Source organism: Cupressus sempervirens, chromosome 9 (genome assembly GCF_028749045.1).
Source record: "Cupressus sempervirens isolate cs-2001-9-10 chromosome 9, ASM2874904v1, whole genome shotgun sequence".
Lineage (NCBI taxonomy): Eukaryota > Viridiplantae > Streptophyta > Pinopsida > Cupressales > Cupressaceae > Cupressus > Cupressus sempervirens.
Window position 1 is genome coordinate 132,800,015 of NC_143126.1, and position 25,109 is coordinate 132,825,123.

The following is a 25,109-nucleotide window of genomic DNA, read 5'->3' on the forward strand; positions in this document are numbered from 1 at the left end:
TCACTTGGAGTCTACATTCTTACAAACTGCATTCCAATAAAAAGATAGAGGTGGGTTTGCTTGAGGCTTTCTCAATCTTGGTCTTCATATTTACCAATTGATGTCCTGGAGCACTGGGTTCCATAAGATCTGTTGGAGAGAACAAAGCCATTGCCAACCCCACATCCTCGAATTGCAAAGGAATTGCAAAATATGCTGGTATCTAGTCCCAATTGTTGTGTATCTTCTTCTGCGCATTCTATCGAGGCATTACGGGACTCAGTATTGTTTTGCCTAGACTAGATTTTAATTAGTTATATGTTAACAGTTTGATTGAGTGCTTTTATATGCTGAACAGCCTCTAATTTAATTCATCATATTCACATCCCATTGTTTTCTTTAAAAGAAAAATATGTTTTTGCCTTCTAATGGAGGTGCTTGTGCTTATGCTTGCTACTATACAGCCATTAGCATTATTGAAATGCTTGGAAATATTAAGACCAGTCCCTACTTAAGCTCTTTGGTTCTAAAAGTAGTACAAATTGAAATACTAATAACAATGGCGCTCTTTAACTTACCCAGTGACTTCATATAAATTTAAAAACAAAATACAAAGTAATAGGCTCAGTGCTCAATCTTTACCCAATAATGATCTGCTCATTGAGCCGAAAACAGATAATCAAATATCTTTGGTACTTAATATTATTCAATGACCTACATTTTAAGTGGCAAGCAAAGCAAGAAGAATTAGGTTCAGCCCTATACCTAAGCCAAAGGAATCCTTTCAGACCCAGGAGCAAATAAATAATGGCATTCGTCTTGTGTCTTACCAAAAGTGGCTTATCTTGGCTGTAAGAAATCCCCAACACTTTGACTTGGCTATAAGATAGTTTATCACTGTGCACCAATTTAATTGAGCTCTGATATCCCTTTAAATCTAAAGGGTTCACCTTCTGGCACACTGCTTCTTGAAAAAATACCTTAGAAATCCTTAAAATCGTCCTACAACTAATCTGTGCACACCAAAAGAATTTTCCACTACACAATTGATGAGAAAATGCAAATAACTGGCTTAGAAAGAAATCTCTACAGATGAATGTTGTGTGCCATACTTTATCCCTCTCTAGGTTAATTAATCAATTTAATTGCTTACCCAATCCTCTCAATTTTCTTTGAGGCTCAGGTTCTTTCTAGCCTCTTTTCCTAGACTGTCATTCACGATTATGAACATTCAATTAATAGTTTCAGTGTTTATTGTATGTCTTTCTCTGGCTCTTCAGATTGAGCTCAATGCAAATGAACATTAACAATTTATGCCAATATATTCACATAAAGTACAAGAGAAGAAAGCAAAATAAATACAGAAACTAGTAATTCAGGATATTATGCTGCATAAGAAACCCATGAACAATTTTGTCCTTTCCTTTCTCAACCCCTAAGAGCCAGGTGTTTCTTGGATGCAAAAAAAGCATCCATAACAAAAGATTTGGTTCAGACAAGCATACAAAATCAACTGCCAAGTGCTGGAATCAAAACCTTAAAAAATGAAAAACAATAATATTTGTCTTGAAACATCAAATTCTTCTCAACTAAATCATTAAGTGCTATAAATGCACCCAAACAATGAAGTACATACCTGTCCCCCATAGCACCAAAAGTAATTTTTGAGTATGTTTCGGCATTGCCAGAATTTGGATTAATATATATAGGAAGTAAACCATCATCTGGGAAAACTGCATGCAGTTTCTTGATTACATTTTCAACCTGCATCACCATATATTAATTTGAGTCATCCTTTCTTACCAGTAGAACTAATTTGTATCCATCCCATCAAGAATGGACACCTACTGAACATCAATTTACTTTCTCAGAAAATGAGACAGCCTTATTATATTACATGATATTAACGTAGAACTATAACATGTAAATAAAATGCATTTGAAGGAAACATTAGACAAAAGAATAGAACCTTTTCTTGGTACTTAGGATCCCCAGTTCTTTGGGAAAGGGCAATGAATTCCACTTGCTCCGTACCAGAATCAGCCAGTATACTTGCCCCCTGAAACAACAAAATATCATATCAGGACCTATTTTGGACTGACCTAGACATACAAATAACATTCTGAAATGCAATCTTTCTACAAAAAAGATTTATAATAACATCATTTGACTTATTCAACATATGAAGATTCCGTTTATGCAATAATTCAGTACAGACATAATAGACAACAAAATGACATAACATGGATTCTTGTTCCTCTGTTTCTAGATTGTACATACATGTGATAACCAAAAAAGGTTCCTCCTATCCTGTACGTCTATGCTACAGAACACCAATGCCCCAAGGTTAAATGCAGCTTAAAATACATGTAGCAATCCTATGAGCCACAATAACGAATCCAGCTAAACTCTAGAAACTCAAAAATCATTATTACACACCAGAAAATTAAATTCATATAAATTAAGAACACTGCCAGATCAATATCCAAAATTATCTTTAATCTTTAAACTAAGTTACAGGTCTTGGAGCTAGTTCAGGTTCGAATTCAAGGGTTCAGTCAAACAAAATTTTGGGGTTGGGTTTGTTTTGGGTGTGTTTATGCAAAAATTAAAACATTGAAAAATCAGATATATATACATATTTGAAGCACTAATTAAGTTCAAAATACATCACACAGCATATTTCAGTGTAACACCGGCACAGGGGGGCGTTGGGACAATTTTCCGTGATGAGGAAAAAAGGGCCTCAATTTGGCGACGTTTGGGGAACAACAGCGGCGGGGGGAGGGGGGAACTGGAGGGTACATGGGGGGTCAAATTGAAATACTTGTACATAGCGAAATTGCAACAGGAACCAGAACCATTGAACATTCAACATAGTAACATACTACATACTACATACCCAATAGTAACATTCATATATCAGATTCAAACAGAAATCCAAATTATCAGCAAGTAGGATTTATATTAGTTCCATCTAATATTATTTATATCATAATGATAAAGATGATTACAATGAGTAGCATCATGCATGACTTGAATCATGATCGATATCAAAATGAGTACAAAATCATGTCAAAATGACAAAATGTAGTGATGGGAAGCCTCTAATCATCCCCCAAGACAAACTACTCATCACTGGAACTACTGGACTCCTCAAGCTCAAGTTCTGCAAAAAAAACATCAATCAACCCTACATCTCTTTCTGATGCAATCTCAGCCTCATCAATATGAGACAGATCCTCTGGCTCTACATCCCAGCATGCTGCTAGGCTCTCTTTATACGTGTGTGTCTTGCGATCTACAATATGCAAGACACTGTGGACAAGCAGCTTCTCCACTCTCTTAAAGGAAAGTGTGTTCCTCTTAACAGAGTGGATGTGGCACCCAAGCACATGGGCACCCAATTAGAGGTAAGTTTGTTCCACTTAACAAAGTGGATGAAGCACCCAGAAACAGTGTGGCAACAGGTGCAGCAGCGAGTGTTGTAGCAGTGCAGCGACGGGTGCAGCCGTGGTGCGGCAACGCTTGGGCAGCAGTGGAGGTGCTTGGGTGCACCAAGTACCTGTCCTGGGGGTGTCCCTGCACCCGGTTCGGGGAGGTATGGGGTCAGGTGCACATCCCAGTATTACACTAATTATTCGTCAAACTCTGTGAAATATATTGAAGCTAAAAAATAAAAATGTCAAGTGTCAGCAATCAGGCATCATTGATCAAAAGTCATATGGCTCTTCACAAATATCCTCACCATCCATATTAGAGGATACAGGTAGTGGTACATTAGAAGAGCCACAAATGGTGCCACTGGCACTGGCAATCTCTGCTCACTAGTTGACTTAAATGTGCTCGATGACTTAGGATGGCTTACATGTGCAAGATGACTTAGGATAACTTGCATGTGCAAGATCACTTACTTAGTGAGAGAGTGACAGTTTGAAGGAGAAACCTACTGCTGTTTGTGGTGACTGAGTAAATATATTACTTGCTGAACTGTTGACCAAATAACAGATTAAGACTTGTCCCTCAAAACTTGGTCATATTGCACACATAAGTCATCCTTTATAGGCAGGTACTCGGGACTTGCACATTTTAGGGTAGAAAAGTATAAATTTAAAATCAAAAAATGAAGAATTAGTGTGGGTACCCACTAAATTCATCTCAGGTCCAAAAGCACTGACAGGTCCCCTCCAGCTCCATGCAGACCCTCCTATGACATAGAGTGCCATCCACATTACAGCACACTGCCCTTTTAGCAGATCTATGGGAGAGTCCAATCAGGTTAATCATAGCGACAACCACATCTTCCTTGGCTCACTGTCAATCACAGTTTAGGCATCCTCAGTCCCGATCTACAGGTCTTTGTGATAGCTGCTCATCGAAGGCATGCAAGCTCTCTTCTCCTCTCTGGTCGGATTCACAAAACGTCGCCATGCTGTGAGATCCAAATCCCTCACAGTTCCAATCTACAGGGGCTTATCTCTTTCCATGACCCAGGAAATAGCACACTCCCGCTGCACACGACGCTAATCTCTTTGGTGATCATCCCTCTCTGTAACCTAAACCATGGCTTTGGCATGTAGCATCCATTCGTTGCACATCAATGGGGACTCACAGCTCTGAGGTAAATCGAGTGATTTGAGTTTGCATTTGGAGGCCTGCCACATCAGCTGCTATGCATAAACACTCATCCCCGTGGCTTTTTCCAAGCCTTATGTGGGTGTGTGTTCGTGCCACATCAAACATCCAGTTGCACAGTCAACAACACTCTGTCAGTACAGTTTGAATGAACTATGATTGACACCTGTCTAGTCGCCATCCTGGGCTCATTGGCCTTTGTACTGCGATAGCCGTACTGTCATCAATTTCAATCAGAAGATCTTTTAACATCATCAAACTGGCTTGTTGGCTAACTTCAAAACCCCATAAAATGCTCATATCTGCTCCTTTTTTCAAATAATATTTTTTTGTTTGGGGCAGGATGTCCTGAAGTTTCTAGTGGTGGTATTAGTTTTGAATTTTGGTGCCCAATTTGAACACAATTTGCAGATTTTCAAAACTGTTGCTGTCCAATCCTGCAATTGACAACTTCAAGAGCTTTGCTTGGGCACATATGGTAACATTTTCAGGTGCAATTTTTTTGAAAGTGCATGAATTTTTATCTAATTTTCAGATCTATAATCAATTTTCAGTGATTTGAAGTGGACATATCACTTTCAGATATAAGTCATTTTTGGGCTACATTTGAACTTGGTTAATCCATAGTTACACTGCCCTAGGGGAAGGGGGAACGGCGGGGACAAGTATCTGGGACGGGGGGCAAAGGGGCCTTAATTTGGGGATGGTGGGGAGACGGTGGCGGGGGACGGGAGGGGTTATATATACTATACATATGGTAGTTAAAATGCTAGTAATGAAAACATGTATTATAATATAAGATATAAAGATGTAAAAGAGTAAATACTTGAACATTGCATTGAATTAAACATCGAACATTGAACATAAATAGTTGAATCAGCAAATAATCAACACCGGGATCTCCCCCCATCCTCGACAGAGATGATGGAATCTGGTGACAACGCTGGGGACGGGGGGAACGAAGTCCCCAGTGTGTCCCCAACTCCGGGACGTGGGGCAAGAGGAGTTATCATCATTGGATTTCAAATTTCTGATTTGCATCAATAATTTGAAGGAGTTATCATTTGTTTTCAGTCATAATTTGGTTTCCTAAAGGATTGTTCAAAGGTTCCAATGCTCACTCCATATCAAAGAACCAAAACTTAGAATTGGCTTAGAATCGGCAAGGCCGACTCGAATCATGAATCGGCAAGGCCTTGCCTATGAATTAGCAAAGTGAAAAAACCCTTAAAAATTTAGAGATTTTAACAATATAAATATAATTTCATGCACCCTTTATTGAATATAACTTAAACATTACAACATCAACAAATAAAAGCTATAATACATAAACAAAGAACATAAATGATAAATCCATCACATACGTAAAATGTAAATTGTAATTTGTAGCTGAGTTAAATAGAAAACATAGAACATAGATATATAGAATTAAAAATGTTGTCAAATCATAAATGTATGTAAGATAAAGATCCATTAAACCAAATGACATCAAACACTCAATGTATGTAAGCTGAAGATCCATGAAACATATGTATATCTGTAAACAAAATGAAAAAAACAAGTCTATATGCTCTAGCTCTAGTTCAAGTCTATTTCTCACTTTTCCTCGCCTTTTGTCATACTCAACAAATTGATTGCCTTTAAGGGTTAAACAAGAGAAAAATGTTAAACAAATCATCAAAAAGTTGTATTTTTTATGTTTTTAAGTTGCCTAATTGTTTTGCCCAATTTTTCAAGCCAATTCATGGTGATTCATGCCGATTCATGCGATTCATGGCGATTCATGGGCAAAAATCGGTGATCCAATTCACCAGCTCAGGAAAAATCATCCAGGCTAAATTGAATCGTTCAATCACATGAATCACCGCAATTTTTGGTTCTCTGCTCCATATAACTATCATGAATGGAAACAATTGGTTTCTAATCAACTTTTGAGTATTGGATTGCTTAGAATGATTCTTGGATAGGATCTAGAACCAACTACAAGTGTTGCAAAATAGAGGAAATGGTTTGATCAAAAGGATAAAGCACTTGCCTCTCTTAGATCAACTATCTCTCATGATTCGCTATATCACATTGCATCTTGCACACATCCTCATAATGCTTGGACAATATTGGATAGAATCTTTGGTCAAAACTCATAGAATGAGAAAATTTAGATTGGAGAATGAACTCATAGGTCTAAATTCATGCACTTTTGACAATGTTCAAGAGTTTTTCTCAAAATTCAATTCTATTAGATTGGAGCTTTCTAATTGTGCTATTACTAAATATGATCATCAATTGATATTATCCATTCTTTCCAAGCTAGGTCCTGAATATTCAATTTTTGTCTTCACATTCTATGCTACAATGGATGCTCTTGGTAGTGCATACAAAATGCTTTCTCTTGATGAATTCGTAGCTCAACTCACAAGGGAACAAGCAAAGTTGGCACACATGGGTCAGTTGAAGCCTTCAAAGCATCAAGCCTTGTTTGCAAATGACTCCTCTCCAAAGGCTTCCAAAGGCAATGTTACGAAGCAACACACGGGATCCTAAGCAATATGACAACAGTGATGACTCTCCTTCACAACATAGTCTAAATCAAGTCCTCTTCAAGAGAAGAATCATCTAGAAGAAACTGAAAGAAAAATGCGTATTGTAAAACGCTAGGACATGACGAGCATAAATGTTTCCACAAGAAGATTGATGAGCTCACTAACACTCTTCAAAAGAACAATATCAAGTTGCCCTCATCAGTGTCTACTCCTACACACAAGGCAACTTCTACATCTACATCTACATCATCATCCAAAGGTAAAGGACAAGCACTCATTGCTTCCATACAACTTGAGCAAGGTAAACGGCTTCTTGATTTAGGTGCATCACGTCATATGGCATCTTCTATGGATATGTTTTCTTTTATTGAGCCTTGTACTTCTCTAGATATATTAATGGGTAACAACACATATATGAAGGTTTGTGGGAAATCGAGAGGACATTGAATGATGTTCTTTATGTACCATCCTTAATCAGTAATCTCCTTTCCATTTACCAAATTACTCATGAGGCACAAGGTAAAATTGTTGAGTTCACTCCTAATTATGTCTACATTAGGGACATGGAGACTAGTCATAGTTATGGGAGTTGGTGATCATGCATCACACTTGTATTCCTTTTCATATTTTCTTGATGATAATGATGATATTCATGATGTACCCACCCATGTACCAAGAGTGAATTTTGTAAGTGGGGAGAACTTTGGACACTTCCATCATTGACTTCTTGAGACAAGTGTTGATATTCCTACTCCTCCACCTCCAACTTCTTCGAATATGGGTTCTACTATTCAGTAGGATAATCATAGTGCTTCAGATCTTGTAGTGTGGGATGACTACTTGGATTGCCTCTCAACATTGTTTGTCGAGTTCCATATTGCAGATTTGGGAGACATATTTGAGGGGGTTTCTCTACTCTTTGACGATAGCATCATATTTGAAGATACTTCTTCACTTTGTTTGGACATTGGATTTCCCAACTCTTCAACTTCACTCGATTTGTCACATCTCATAGGTCAGCTGAATGGTTTGATGAAACCTTTGAGCTTGAAGACACCTATTCAGTCTTCAAAGATGCATACATGGAGACCTTCCTCATTTTTCCATTTGCACATGGATTGGCTCCTTCATCATTTGATGTATCTATTTCTTCCTAAGGGGAGACATGTTTCTTGTAGGCATAGGATTCTCTTTTGTTTGCAGGTACACTTCATCAACGTTTGAGCTTCTTCATTCTGGTGCGGGGGGGATATCAGGTCTCTTATCATCCTTCCTATGGGGGATAATTCTTTGTATATGCATGATGTATGTAGTTCTTGCGAGGTCTTGAGTGCTCCATCCATCCATGCATTGTGTTTTAATCTCTCTTTTTGGAGGAGGGTTTTTCCCTTGAAGTTTTCTCTATTTCTCCACTTTATGAGAGATTGTGGTTCATCTATATTGATTTGCATAATTGTCAACCATAGGAAACCTGAGTTGCCAGTTAAGATTAAAAGGATTGCCAATCCTTTTATCTTCCTAGGTTTGATATAGCTAGGATACACACTCACACACCAAGTCAATGATAGGTCATCAGACACATCCACAAATGAGACTATTATGGACAAGACTATCTGGAGATTAAATCTCAGAAAAACTAAAAAAATAAATAATCATAAAAATGCTACTGTAGTGCTTACCTGCTAGAGAACAGGTACTGCTAAATTTTTTTTTTTAAATGAGGATACATGTGAAGAATCCAATTGAATAAGCCATGAAGATAAAAATATATTAAGTGCCAATTGATGATCATTAAAAAATGCAGCCATTTAATCCCCAGAGTTTATCCTATGAATTGTGTTCTGCACACATAGGCTTCCTATGCTTGAGTTTCAAGCAAGCACAAATTTGTAGTAGAAGAGCAAAGTTACATCAACACAACGCTAGTAAGATTTTATGTGTACCCTTACCGAAGCATAGCTGTATAACATGATAGTCAAACGCGAAAATTAACATCAATATTACATGTTTGAGATGTGACTACACCTAGAGGCCATTTACCACACCAAAACTTGTACAAACTATTTGATTGCATAGTTGGTATCATTACATCTATATTAGTTAGTTAAATTGTTAAATATTTAATAAATGTTATAATTAGTCATATAGAACTTTTCACATTAGCTAGTTAGGGAGGCATAAATGGCCTTGTAAGCCAACACAAGCAAATATCATCTATTCCTGAATAAATGAAAAGTATCAAATGTTTCTAATGATGTAACTTGTACTTTGACTCACAGTATTTCAATATAGTATTAGAATATGTTATGATTGGAAGAAGATGTTGGCTGCCATGCCTGAGGAGGTTGAAGTTATGTTTCAGTTTGGATAGAACTTTTGAACACATTTAAGAAACAAAAAATGAAATCTTTCCCCTGAATATTTTGTAACAACAGAAGCGTCCATAAACAATGAACTGGATGTGCAAAAAAATAGAAGAATTAAAAGGGGGTTTTTATATTTTTTCATTTAAACTCAAACAAAAGTCATATTGTACAAAGCTCCATTTTTAGTTGAACTCAATATCTTTAAATTTAACAATGCTTAGTTTTACCATGCCACCAAATATTTGTAGACCAAAGCCTTTTCATTCATGCATTGCACTAATCAGACCTTTTCAGATTCACATGGTGTATTTAAAAAATAAAATCCAAAATGATCTTAAAGAAACCTGAAGGGCCAAGAAGATAAGGCTTGTTTCTATCTCAAGGTTACTTCTCACCTACAAATGGTGCATACTTGTGAAGCACTACATCCTCTCCATATTACATACCCCTTTCGATCAAGGTGTGTGTGCGTGGGTGGGGGGGTGTTGGCGGCTTGGTATTTTTTCGGACAAAGAGGGATTTTACTCTCAAATGTTAGGCCATATTGTGCAATGGAAGGGATTGTTTTCATAGAGAAAAGATTTGTCCTCTCGAGTTGGGATTTGTTCCCTACTATATCCTATTTAGTTGTGGATAATTGTGTAAGTTGTGATTATGTCCTGATTCATCAAATGATGCTTAATTACCAGTGATCCTACCTTATGTATTAAGGGAAAAATGTTGAAGTGTACATATATTAATATATTAGGTTAGTAATTACTGAAATAAGTTTTTTGAGTTAGTAAATAGGTTATTAACTAAAAATAAACTTCTTGTAAGCTTTCTCATAAAGAAGCTTGCACGATAGATTTGTTTGATTGATTTGTAACTTGTATTTCTGGCTCTCACCATTTCAATTTGTTTTCTCGGAAGAAAAAGCCCACTGTGATATCTATTAAAAACAAATCAACCCAGCCGAAAAAATAGAATTGAAAAAAGTAGAGAAAACAAATGTTCATACTAAATAAAAGAGCTGCATACTAATAATATCTTGAAAATCTCGTTTATCTTCGAGACAAAAAATTCACAAATAATGTTCACAGATCCAAGACTCTTGTATTGAATTAAAATTAAAAATCTCAAAGAACAAATTAAATAATACATACAAAAAAGAAAAGCCATTGAAATGTACAGTAACAACTAGCAACATTCACCTAAAGTCAGGTCCTCGTCACCTCAAATTCAGCTATAAGACAGCCATTTCGATGTAATTTTCAAGTATCTAGTAAAGTAGAGAAATAAGTAGAAATAAAAAAAAATTACAGTATGCATGTTTCAAGGATGGGTTTGAAATTTAAAAAAAGAAAAGTTTAAGTGTTTCTGAATAACTACCCCTGTCCAGCCAGGATTGTGGGCATTCCCGTGCTCTAAATTGATGGTGTTGTATGGTATTCCAGATGGTGTATCCCATGCTGGCAGCAACCTATCTCCGATCTGCTTCGCTCTTTGAAGAAAGATGTTGTCTCCTGATAGATCATATGCACTAAGCAGTCCTCCAACCACTCTGCACCAAAAACAGAATAAATATAATGTGAGAAGTAGAACACACACAAGATACAACCAGATAATTGAACCACGGACTCTTAATGTTTCACGTCATAAATATGCAATGTCAGTATTTCACATCAAGAACTGTGCCTTGACATTACCCATATCTTGTAAATCTACTCTAGACAATTCCAAAATCACCTAACATTTTGCAATGGAGTCATCACTATCTAAATCAACTAACAAATTGTTATGCAAGGGTTTTAACCGACTAAAATATATTCAATGTTATATAAATTCTGACACTAGAAAAAAAATGAACAACATTTCAGGTGAATTGTAGAACCTTATTGTAGTTTCAAAAACACTTGCGTCAACATCTTTGTTAAAGTCTAGCGAGTTGGTCACCCATCTGCATAAAGCAATATAAACGTCATATTTTTCAGGATGCCTTTACATCAAAACAGTGAACCCCTCAGAAAGACTTCCACCAATCAAATCAAAAAAAAAGAACAAAAACCAATCCCATGAATGTCATATAGAGGATGCTAAAAGCTTGGTCTCTGTCACACAACAATACAAAATCAAAAACTTACTCTTTTGCTTTTTGAAACTGCTCATCTAATCCCATTATGTACAATGTATCAAGAGAGTCTATAATGGATGCCCCAAGGCCTCCAAAGTTATTCACCCCACTTTTTGATTGTGGCTGGAAAGCCAACATTAAGATAAGTTAGATAAATCATAATACCCTATCAATTAATATACAGATATAAGCAAATTTGACTTTCCAAACTATAATAACAAAGTCAATCTTACCATCTCCTTAGCCCCTTAAAACATGGAAACATACAGGCATTGCAATAATTCATTGACTTTCCTTATGGATTGTTTTACTTTTTTTTAAAGCTGTTTGGTATTGAATAAACCGCCATTAAACACATCTTTTAATAGGACAATTCAGTATATAGAACACGAAACAAACCGTGGATCCTTGGCAAAGACGTCCTACAAACATGGAAGTAACAAACTCAAGACAATATCATGTTTAAATGGGCGCAGAAAAAAAATTACAAACATAAGCTCTAGTGAAATTATTTATGGTTACCTTATATTATTTTACTATATAGATAACTTTTAGAGAAAAGTGTGTATCTAATTGCCAGCTATAACTAAAAAACGTAACATTTTCTGCCACCTTCCCTACAAACAAAATTCAGATATATCAGCATTATTAGGTGAATTGCCATGGCGGAGATGAAATTGAAGGAAAAAATGCTCCTTGTATGTATGTGGATGCTTCGGAATCAAGCCAGTCCCCATTTATCAGCTGGCTTGCAATAAGAAGAGAGTTAAATTCTGGGGAAAATATACCATGATCTTAGCATGACGGTTACCAACATTCTGCTTGAATCTGTAAAATCAGCTTTGATGGTATTCATAGGGAATGTAATCTGGCAAAAAGGAAGAAATAATGATTTTTAGTGCCCTCACTCCTTATGATGCTGCAAGCTTCCCAAATAAAATTATTGTACAAGTCACAGATTGTTATGTAGTTATGGATGATTGGGTGATGGTTTGAACTTTAACTAGGGTTTTTCTGTAACAGGATAATTACTGAACCAGAGTTTTTCTGTCTAGTTTAGCAGGTCCGGTTTCCATATATTTCTTTTTGTTAAGAGAAGATTTATTTCAAGAAGAATTTACTTAGTTTTTTTCTGCCACTTCCTTCAAAAACTTTAGAGTGAGTTCCCTATTCAATTATGAGAGAAAAGGACAAAAGGTGTTGAAACAAGGCAGAAGTAGGCTCAAGTAGCACCTTAGAAGAGTTCCATTTCCTTAGAGTGCCCCCGCCTATATACTATAACCCAAATTAAACACAGCAACAATGTTCTCCATGGATTTTATAAACATCATTTAAAGAAGATTGATTCTTCTGATGTTGTGAGACATCAAGCAGTTGAAATATCTCCACTGAGGCATGTTAACTAGACAATATATCTTCTAAGTTCTAACTACAGATGCAGATGACCATTTTCGGAAAAATCAAGACAATTACCAAATATCTGAGAAATAGAATAGCAAATACTCCAAAGAGGGATCTTCATGCAGCTATGGATTAAAATAAGGAAACCATAGAATCTCAAATTGTGGGGTTAAGAGGATTAAAGCTGCAATCAATAATAAAAGAACATAATGATACACTAACAGATGTGCAACCAATCATGTCTGTATTAATTGATATTGAAAAAATTGAGCTATTGAAGTTCACAAACCAAGGGGCAATCAGGAAGTCATGACTGTTGGAGGAAGAATCTATTGAACAAAGACCATGCGAGAAGCAGAGACATCATTAAGAATACATGTTATTCCTCATTATCACTCCAGCTGGAGCATGGACTGTGGTTCAAAGTTCAAACAAGCTGAGTATGAAAACTGTTAGGAAGTGGAGAACAAACAAACTTTATTGAGGCTGATTTTGAAGACAATTTGAAGGCATTTCAATGAATATAGAATGCTGCAGATCTGAGGCAAACTATCAGCAGCATACAAACGATAAGTTCAATCTTTTTTAAATATATTCTAAGTATTTATCTAAATCTGACAATAAACTGTTAAATAAACAATTTCTGGGTTGATTTCAGATTTGTAATTATTTGTCAACTATCATTGTCAGAAAAGATTTATTAGATTTAGGAAAAAAAATTAAACAAATTAAGCAGGATATGACAAATGATATCACAGCTGGGATCTTGCCAGCCTGAGAGATTTCCTTCCTATGCAATTTAGTTACATAGCTATCAGATATTATCGAGAGCAATTTTACAAGGACAAGTGACAAATACTCCTTTGGAGTTTGTTGCACAAGAAATATCCATAGCGGATAGAGAGAATGACAACTGAGATTATGCAAATAAGATTCATAAACAATTGGCATTCTGTTACATACGATTGAGCATATGTTACATATGAGCATAACAGCCAGAAAATACAGAATAATTCCAACAAGAAAAATAAAGAGGTAAGTTCTTCTGGAACCAATAACAATAAGAATTATCATAATAAGCAGAAAAGTTACACGCAAGGAAACAAGACTCGGTTGGTTGATAGACTTCATCATACTTTCATTCAATGGGAAGAAAAATAAAGAAGCACAAAATTTAGTAGAAGACAATATCACCATTATGAAGATTATAGAAAACTCCCTCATGAGTTTCAAGATGCAATGTCCCTCACAAATTATATGAATATGAAGAAAGGCAAAGACAGGTCACGAATAGAACCTTACCTTCACTCCAACCAAGAGAATGAATATCAACAAGTTTTTATAAGTTATCATTACCAACATTTGATCAAACAAATCCTACACAGTCAAATCCAGAAACAAAACACTACGCAAAATCTATTTAGGGGACCTGACAGTTAACAAGAAAAATAAAACCGTTGACCAACGAATACTTAACCAGAATCTGGTAAACAATTCAATATTCATAACTAGTCAGATAAAACTTATTATAAAAAACAATAGGCATTTAACCTACTCAACAATGTTCTAAATAAATGTACTTTATACATAGTAGCTTGCATTTGCAATGCATGTAATCCGTGCAATTCTTGCAGCCAAAACACTCTACGGTAAAAAAATATACGCCGCTTATAATGAATCGATAGGAAAGGTACCACCCAGAAAAGTTGTGATTTTCCATTGAAAGACTATTATTACTACTACTGTAATGATGTAAATGTTTTTGTCAAGATAGATAAATAAAAGGCTCGTTTTGGTGGATTTATAATATGCTTTCTGAAGTTGACGTATTCTTTATTCAAAAACAAAATGCATCACAGAAAGATAAAATTCAAATAAAAACAATTAAAATACAACTACCCTCTCACAAACATACAAACAAAACTATCCTAAAAACTTTGATGAAATAACGAACAACATTTCCTCCTGAAGCCATTATCTTATTAAAGAAAAGAGGCTAAGGAAAACCTGCAATTCATCAAAACCCCACGCATACTTCTCATATGAGGTCCACGCATGCAGCATAGCTTCCTTCACTTTAATTTGTCTTTCCATATTAACAGCATCATTATAAGGCACCTTCCGTTGCATGTTTTCCTCCTGTTTCTTTGGAAAACTAATTTTCTTGCCGGAATCCTCAGCATATTTTATTAAATCTCTTAACTGCAGGAGTTACATTGTTCTTTCTATCAATGTGACATTTCAAAAAATTAAAAGGTATATTGCAAGCAAATTAAAAACTGATTTATATTGCATAATATTGAATGTTCCATGGATTGACTTACACTGGGAAATTCAAAATCTTTTACAAATATTTGAATGTTAACTGTGGTCAACTTACCTGATTCTGTAGTTGAGCATTTTCTTCAATCAATTTGGATATATCAGCCTGGAAAAATAAGATGAAATGTTGGTCATTTCCACCTAGAAAAAAGAAATTCAGTTGTCAAAGCAAGTCCAAGTAAATTAATGAACCCATGCTGTTTTAAAGTTTTGTTTCAATTTTGAAAGTTGAGCTTGTTGAATTCAAGAACATGATTGATCCAATTGCAGCATTACTCGATACCCAGACAAATAAGATTTCATCAGAATAATAATCAAATCAAGCAAACCAGTACTGTATAAATAAATGGTTTCAATAAACTTATAGATATACTAATAGATGATAAAATTCAATGAAATGCACAATATAAGATTGTTGCCAGAGATATAAAACATGAGTCCTAATAATGGATTCCAAAACACAAGAGTCTTCAATAAAAGAAAAAGTCTACATGAAAACCACGCAAAACATACTCTTTCCAATTTAAAATTATGACAGAAACAATTGTAAGAATAACAATGCTTCTAATATTAGATGATTCTCGCCTTGACATTCTATTAAATGTCTGCCTCTTGATGGGGTAATGGATAAAATAAATATTTGCATAAAGACTACGCAATTGCACCCAACATCAGGTTTCTTCAAACAAAACTTAAATGGTACTGCTAGAGATCATCCTGGACCTGCACATGCTGGCGCAGCGTAAAGTTTGGATAGCAGCAGCTTTGCTAAAGGTGGCCATATCTTTTCATGTCAAATCCAATAATGAAGCTGAAGCAACTGTACTTTTGAAAGCCATAAACAAAAGCAAATGAATCCAATGTGCACAGCAGAAGATTGGGGCAGTTCTATTATCATCATTAACAGATGCTTGGATGGTAAGAACTGTAAGATTAATCATTGAAACCCTAAAAGTATTATCAAATAAATAAAAAGAATTACTAACAAATTATAGGATGTGGTTTTTAAGCATTGCTACCAGGAAAAGAACAAGCTGGCAGAACGATTAGAAAATTTTAGTATTGATCAGTTTCTGTTTATGAACAAGCCCACCTATGATTGCGGCAAATGGTATTCAGTTAGTATCATCTCAAATGACTATTTCCTTGTTCAACCATAGCCACATTCTTATTTCCATTCACCTTCAAATGAAATATAATATATTCAAGTCTCAGCACATGTGTATTTAATTTGGCAGACAGCAGAGCAGCACATGTTTTTTTATAACTGCAACTGAACTAGCAAGCACACTCATGTCGGTCACTTATCTGCTCTGTAAAAGCACAATTGGTGACTTTAATTCTATCCTGTACTTTGTAAGTTGCCATTCTCATACGGTTTCTTTGTTTAAGTCATGGTAAGCTGTGTAATTACAGTGGAAAAGCCGCAGAGATATGGCATCACTACAAGCAGTGTCTAATGCTTATTTTTATGAAGGAATGGATCAAGTAGTTCTGGTAGTAGATTTTCTGGTCCCTCTCTGGATCTGGATGATCAATAGCATTATGTTATTGTCATTGAGGATGGGCATGATTATGCTGATCACCAAACGGCAACTGTGGAAACAGTTTGTATGGATTAGTGCCATGTTCCCTTTCTACTCTGACTAGCAGAGTCATGAGAGTTCGTCTATTATTGGAGTCTCGTAGGCTAGCAATGGTGGATAAAGACTCATACTAGATATTCAGTGACCAGAGTTGGTTCTACAGTCAGTTTGGGACCCAGTTGGAGCAGTTCATTAATTTTAGGGATTTTCCTAAATTTTAGGAAGTTGTGACTGTGATCAGATTTGAGGCTCCTCGGGACCAGTATACAGTTTTAGTTTTAGGGTGACAGGGTATAGTCCCTAGTTTCTAGAAGCATCCCTAGCTTTTAGGGATGGGACTGCCAGTTGGCCCACATTGCCTGACATCAGTCACAGGCAAGTGACAAGACCCTTTCACTGATTATTTGGTTGGTGTGGCTTTCCAGTTGGATTTAGCTCTCTAATTGAATAAAAGGAAATATTTTAAATATTTTCTAAGTTTGCATTTAAATGAATTAAAATAAAGCTATTTATATAGCTAATTGGAGTAATAAGGGCATTTCGGCTTCATCTGGTCAGGGCTATGTGTTATAGCTCGTTGGAAAGGTTTTGAATTATTATAACTTATTTTCATCATCCGAAGACCTTCAGCACCTAGAGTTATGTTATTTGAGGAAAGGGGTGTTTTTCCTATACATAAAGGCCTTTTACTTGAGAAGATGCCATTTTATAATAAAGGGAAAGGCATATTCTCCCTTTAGGGTTCGACTGGCTTTGAGAGGGAGATAAAAGGATATGCTGGCTCATTCTTTCATTATCTTTTACATCTTCATTCTTGATATTTGTGATTTTTCTCTGAAAGCAAAAAGAGGTGGATATTATGAATTATTGAGTTCACAGAGATAGACAGAGCTCCTATCCATTTGCAGCCACATCCTTCTGTGACTAATTTCTTTTTGCCAAGAAAAGACTCCTTGTCATTGTCTTGGCCTCTCTTTGCACCTCTCTCTCTCTCTCTCTTCTTTTTTTTGTTATGGTTGTACGCTTTTTTTCGAACACCATTTGGTGCCCCTGTTGTTATCAGCTGTCTCATTGTAATCTTTCAGTCCCATAGACCTTTTGGTGGTCTTTTGTTGGACATTAATATTTTTATCTTATCTTATCTGAGGAGCGATTCTAGAGGACTGGGACGCAAACCCTAGAGCTGGCTATTGGGACGCAACCCTCTATAGATGGTTTCAGCAGCATTCTACAGTATTGTTTCAGCAGTTGACAAAGATTGATAAGTTCAATGTTTGGGGGTGCTTGTGCATTGCACGTTGAGGGTTTTGTTTGGCACGTTTGGATCTTCCTGCTGCCTTGGCGTGACTATAGCAGCCGTACGGCTACCTTTCAGCTGGCACGTGATTTGTTGGTTGCCTTGCATCAGCCGTATCTGCCCTTTTGGTGTGTGGCTGGTCCATTCTTGCAACTAGCATCATCGTTCTTTGTTTGTAAACACCTTTGCTGGCACACTGATTACATATCTTGCCTGGTACGATTTGTAGCTATCCCGGTTGACTGAATATTATATTATTTACTGCTATTGTTAATTATTGTTTTACTTATATCTGGAAAAAATACAAAAAAGAAGAAACAATCTTTCTGCAACTTCTGTCTAATTCTCTAAGACCACAAGGAAAGCACGGGAAAATCTATTATTTTAATTAAAATTTACATCTTCTGTCTAATTCTCTAAGACCACAAAGAAAGCACAGGAAAATCTATTATTTTAATTAAAATTTACAAAGGTTCAATGAAAGGATCCTTTTGGGATCTTTCAACTAGGCCATAGTAATGGATGATCTGACAGTGATACTGCATGATAACAATCTGCATATTTCCAGTTTGTTTACTCTTCCAACCCTTTCTCAATCCCTTATACTTCTCCATGTGAGTTTATAGAACCAGATGTGGCTCCAGCTCCTTTTATTTTCAGTTACTCCTGTTTTCTTCTTGTTTTGTTTGTAATATTCAGGTATCTTTTATCTTTATCTCTCTCTATAATTTCTTTGTCTTCCAGCTATATTGTAGTCACATTTTCTTTCAGAGTGGCCCTATTAAACCCACATCTATATCATCATAAAAAAGGAATATTGGATTACATATGTGCTTTGGTAAGGCCAAGAGCAAGAAATTCTGACCAGCTATGATTGAGGAATTCAGCCCATTGATTGAAAGTAGTTGAGAGTTAACACAGATGAGATTGTTTTGTCCAGGTGTCTATTTTAACATTAACTTTACTTAAAGAGTGAGCTATGAAGCTAACTAGGATTGACTTGTAGTTCTACTAAATGAGGTGGATATTATGAATTATCCACATTAACAAATTAATTATTTGCACACCGGAAATAATCTAATCTTAGCTACCTAACATAAGGTAAACTTAGCATACTAAAATGCATTAATGTTCTGCACAAACAAATAACCTTGCTCCCACTCACTGTTTGTTGTAACTCGTACCAATTGAAAGTGGTTGAGAGTTGACACAGATGAGATTGCTTTGTTCCGGTGTCTATTTTGACATTAACTTTAATTAAAGAGTGAGCTATGAAGCTAACTAGGATTGACTTGTAGTTCTACTAAATGATATGGATATTATGAATTATCCACATTTACGAATTTATTTGCACACTGGAAATAATCTAATCTAAGCTACCTAGCATAAGATAAACTTAGCATGCTAAAATGCGTTAATGTTACGCACAAACAAATATCCTTGCTCCCACTCGCTGTTTGTTGTAACTTGTACCCATATGAAATTTGTGTATTGACTTATTTTGGCCCTTGGCTAAATCTTTTGTCATTTGTTTCCATATTCTCAAGCATAAATCAGGTTTCACAACACTGTTGTTTGCATGTGTCCTTTTGTTTGGATCTTTGGAAACAGGATTGTCAAGTGCATTCACCATGAATGAAGAAGAATGAAATTTCCAAGCAAGAAAACTACAAACAGCATGGCTGTATTGAGAGGCGAAGCATTTGTGAAGTTGAGAAAGTGTCCATGAGAGCAAACAAGTGCACAACAGTCAGTGAGAGGTCAGGTAAATTTGCTTAATATTGCAATTATACCATTGATTGTGTGAGATGAAAGATAAATCCTGTGATGACAAAAAAACGTTTTTGCATTAACTGGCACATGTCCTGCTCTTTGAGACACATTTTCACATTCAAAAATCACATGGTAGAAAAAAGGTGTGCCCAAGATAGATGAGGAAGAAAATTTTGAGAGTTTATGCTGTGGGTGCACAAAAAACAAGGACAAAAGCGATTGATTTAGATTTTAATTCTTAAAAAATAAAAGTATACAGACTAGCACACACCTACAAGCCTAAGAACATATCTTCCAAAATAGATGATTTGATTGAAACAAACATGCATTAGTACTCCTTGTCATGCACCACAAAGTATGCAAGCAGTTTTACACTGGGATACCAGGTTCGGACCTTAGAGCCTGGATCCGGGTCTGGATTTTAGCACAGGTCCGCTGCGGGTCTGGTCAGGGTCTGGATTTCAGACTGTCCCGGGCAGACCCACAATCCAAAATCCAGACCCTGCCCTGACACCTGCCACAGGGGAATCCAGGTGGACCCGCGGCAGTGGGGTCCATAAAGTAACAAAACACACTAATAACAATGAATTCTTTAATATTTTTTCTTGCATCCCTAAAAGGAGCTTAATAAAAACCATTTAACTAATCCAATCTCTCATTTTGGTGTGCCCATTTCGCAAATTTGAAGAGGAGGTTGTAGAGATTGTTTGTGGAGTCTCAAATCCTTCCAATAATCAATGTTGAGTGTTCTAGGTATGCATTTGATCCTTCCTTTTGCTTCTTTGATAGTTTGTTTTAAGCTTTTTTATTGTTCTAAAATTTATCAAGTTTTGTATAGGTTTTGAAATATACTTTTTCTGTTATAAATTGCAAGAATCAATAGTCAGAGTTCAGTAGGTGGGGACGGATCCCAAAGATTTTAAATTGATAAAAGTTCTCCTTTGTGGAAGTATACAACAAGAATTGAACAATGTGGGGGGGGTGGGGGGGTATATATGGAAATGCAATTTTTGCAAAACCCAATATAAAAGCTCATATTACTGAGTTAAACATCATTTAGTAGGCCTTCGGGGTGAAGGGATCAGCATGTTTGAGGGCTCAAAAGGAGATAAGAAGGGGTTGTTGGCTGCTCAAATAGCAGCCATGTTAAAAGAACAAGATGCTGATAGGTAAGTGTCAAGGGGGAAACAAGAAAGTTCAAAGCACATACTACCAACACCACCCTCTCAAACAACCACTAGACAACATCACTTCCTACCTACCCCTTCTATGGATGACGAAGAAGTAAAGATGCCCCAAGCCACCGCCCACAAGAGAGGTCCATTAGATAGGGCATTTCAAAATGAATTGAGAGATATTGTTGATGTAAAGGTTGGGCATTGCCTCTTTGTGAATGGTCTTCCGTTCAATCGAGTGAGATCACCGTTCTTGAAGAGAGATGGTGGAAGCAATAAATGAAGCACCTCATGGTTACCAAGGCCCCAGATATGAAAAGGTGAGAAACACCTTATCGCGTAGTGAGAGAAAGAATGTAGAAACCCTCCTCAAACCAATAAGAGATTCTTGGGTCCAAAGAGGGGTGAGTATTCTCTTTGTTGGATGGAAAGATTACGAAAACCGTCCATTAATAAATGCAATTACGATCTCCCCCAAGGGGGCAATATTTTTTAAGGTAGTTGATTGTGAAGGTAGATAAAGGATGCAGATTTTATTGCCTGAAATCTCATTGAATCCATAGAGTCCGTGGGAGATGACAATGTTGTCCAAGTAATAACGGACAATGCTAAAGTTTGTATGGTTGAATATGATTTGGTAGAAGCACGATATGATCATATCTTTTGGACACCATGCATCGTTCACTCCTTGAACTTGGTGATGAAAGCAATTGGCACCCCAATTGAATGGGTGAGAAAAGCATATGGGGAGCGTGAGGAGACCCAAATCTTTGCGACAAACCACCATATGTCACAAGAAATTTAATGAACTTTCTCCCACGTGGAATTATTGAAGGTAAATTTTAGTCATTATTTAGTTTCACTTATCATTTTGTGTCATATTTTACATAATTGAATTTTTTGTGTTATTTAATATTTGAAATGTGTTATTAACTTACAATTAACATAGTAATAGGTTGTTAAAAATGGTTTCACACACAAACATCCTTAGACAACTTGTGAGCGTGAACGATGCATTGTCCCAAATGGTTATTAGCAACCAATGGGGTGTATGGAAGCAAACCAATACAAAAAAAGGCTTAAAAGGTAAAGGCAATGCTCTTGGATGATGATTGGTGAAGTCGGGTGGATTATGTATTAGAATGAACCAAGCCCATCATGTTAATGCTTTGGTTTGCCGACACTAATGAACCTTGTTTGAGGGACATCTATGATGCCATGGACTCCATGCTAGAGAGAGTGAAAACGATAAGTTTAATTTTTTATACAATACTTTATCCTTGTTTATCAAGAAATTTTGATTTTTTGTTTTAATTAACACTACATGAAGATAACTAACATGAACATCATTTGACATCCCAGGTCATTCATAGGAGAGCGAGATCCTAAGGACACCTTGTACAAAAAGGTGAAGTCAATTGTTCTACATCGTTGGAACAAGATGACTACACCTTTACACCTCCTGACATGTGCACTTTCTCCCAGGTATTATAGCAGTGAGATAATTGCTATTCCTAGTATAATGCCACTATACAGAGATCTTGAGGTGGTTGCTAGTGGGTGTAAGAAGGCACTGAGCAGGCTCTTTAGCGATCCTGAGGTGAAATCGAATGTTAGGAGAGAGTTTGCCGAGTTTGTCTTAGGAAAAAATGTAGACTTTGATGCAATCAATGACCAAAGTAGATTGGATGCCATTGGATGGTGGTACATACATGGGCAAGATTATATGTACCTCAAACCTCTTGCCATTAAGATCCTGTCACAACTAAGTATTTAAGTTTTCTTTTTTTCTTTTTTTAAGGCCACTTAGCTTGTAGAATTAGCACTCTTAAATTACTACTGTGTTACAATTTACAATTTCTAATTTTTTAAAATTTTGTTGGTGGTCTCTCTAGGTTGCAAGCTCTTCTGCTACTAAGCGGAATTAGAGTACAAACTCATTTACCCACTCTAGTGAAGCATAACCAATTGGGTTCCAAGAAAGAAGAGAACTTGGAATATTTTCACAGCGCCTCATGTCACACAAGGATCCAAAATACAAGAAGGGGCTAGAGAAGTTGTGGAATGTATTACTCAAGTCTATTGACTTGGATATGACCGTCCAGGATCTAGCTAGAGTTACATTGCTAAATGTTGAAGACTAGGAGGAGGATATAGCAGCATTGGGTCTAGTGGAACCCGTTTAGGTTCCAGTGATGAGGATTTAGATATAGTTGCAGCCGGGGATGAAGCCGTTGATCCCTCATTTTCTGATGACCCATTTGACCCTTGAAGAGCATTTGATACTATGATCATTCATAAACTATTAAACATTTGTCATTGATTCATTCATCATTATGTTTCAAACTTTATTATTTCATGAACTAGTCTATGTTTTGAAATTTTATTTTGCAACTTCGTAATTCAATGTATGATTTGCTTTACAATAATTAACATAGATTAATGAGTGAGTATTTAATGTTTATCTTTGACATTTGGCATTCATCAATGATCAAGCAACGCATATTCATACTATGAAATGACTTAGTTTTGCAATTATGCATGTTTCACTTTTTTTACATATATATACACACATACACACACACTCATGAGCCCACCTACAAACCCAAATGGGAAAAAAAATTGCCCAAACCCACGAACTCGAACTCAAACCTGAATCGGCAACTTAGGACTTTTACAGCATTAGAATTGCAAATCCATGCCCTAAGCATGTGCCTTCTCGAAGAGCCACCAGAGTTCTATCATTCAATGGTTTGCAAGAGAAAAACTGTGAATTTATCCACTGCAATCTGAGCTTACGCATGCTTCAGAGCTAGCAAATCCATCCTAGTAGATCATAACTTATCATGAACTCATTATAAATTCTACACACTGCACAGCCTATTCCAAAAGACTAACAGAAAATTGCATCCTCTGGACAATCAAACACAATAAAATGATGCAGAAAAGCAAAAACTAGCCAAGTGGAATAGGTATCGCCTACTCTATGCAAGAAACACCAACATCATGCAAATCAACACAAATCTAAGCAAAGTTGTGTTTATAAAGTTACATCAAAATTAAAATCAAAGTGGCCAGAAATGATTGACTGATTGTCTATTTGTCCCCTTCCTTTTGTCTAATCCTACTATTACCCTGTGTTGTTTCCGTCACCTGGTAAGTTATCTCATGCCCAGCTTCAAATTCACAACCAGTCACATATAATTGCATGATCATTTGTTCTCTTACATAAAGGCCTAGCTGATAACAAGAAAACATTCATCATTCTCATATTTTATCCTATCCTATGATACAGCGGCAGCGAGGAATGATAACCAAAGATGATGGAAATAATACAATAGGATAAAAACTATTTTTTTCTCCAAATTGATTGAATATTTGGTGCAAAGGCATCCAAATCTGGAAGGGTAAGTAAACTGGTTGTTTGAAAACTGATCTTAGAAGCTGATACATGACTGTGCATTATTCTGCTATAAAAGGACCGTATAAATGTCTAATTTTTTATATTTGGCTGCAACAAGATATATATTAACTATTAAGAGCTGTTTTTGTTATAAATGTGAATTACTTTATGCCGATTGGACAAATTAAGTACATTTTAAACTATTTTCCATCAGCTATTAAAGATGCATTTATTTTATAACTTGGTGGCATGGATCAATCTGACAAATTGATTGTAGTTGCCTTCAGCAGTGCACTTGCCATGGACAGATTTACACAATGCTATATAGCACATGTCCTCTGATTTTATGTGGCTTGTTATTCCTCACATTCCTTTTTGGTGGTGGCCGTCGGAATGACACTTGACTTCCATGGGCAGACTTTTTCCTATATTGCTCAATTGTTGATCTTCTCTCATTGTTGCTCACTCTACATAAGCATGGAGATCTTTTTCCTGTCAGCTGGCCATTGAAATCTTCTG

General features: G+C 36.2%; 1 protein-coding gene across 2 annotated transcripts in view; it reads right to left on the reverse strand.

The window, feature by feature from the left end:
- Window positions 1-25,109, reverse strand: part of LOC149537884 (mannosyl-oligosaccharide 1,2-alpha-mannosidase MNS2-like) — a 50,472-nt gene that overhangs the window by 23,265 nt on the left and 2,098 nt on the right. The window contains exons 2-8 of one of the 2 annotated variants that reach the window (XM_089799277.1): window positions 15,415-15,462; window positions 15,042-15,236; window positions 11,644-11,756; window positions 11,394-11,459; window positions 10,892-11,063; window positions 1,949-2,038; window positions 1,616-1,743 (exon numbers count right to left, since the gene is read on the reverse strand). In XM_089799277.1, the coding sequence (XP_089655403.1) occupies window positions 1,616-1,743; window positions 1,949-2,038; window positions 10,892-11,063; window positions 11,394-11,459; window positions 11,644-11,756; window positions 15,042-15,236; window positions 15,415-15,462 (812 nt within the window). Of the gene's footprint in view, window positions 1-1,615; window positions 1,744-1,948; window positions 2,039-10,891; window positions 11,064-11,393; window positions 11,460-11,643; window positions 11,757-15,041; window positions 15,237-15,414; window positions 15,481-25,109 lie in introns of those variants that run through there. The other variant, XM_089799276.1, reaches the window with a different exon arrangement.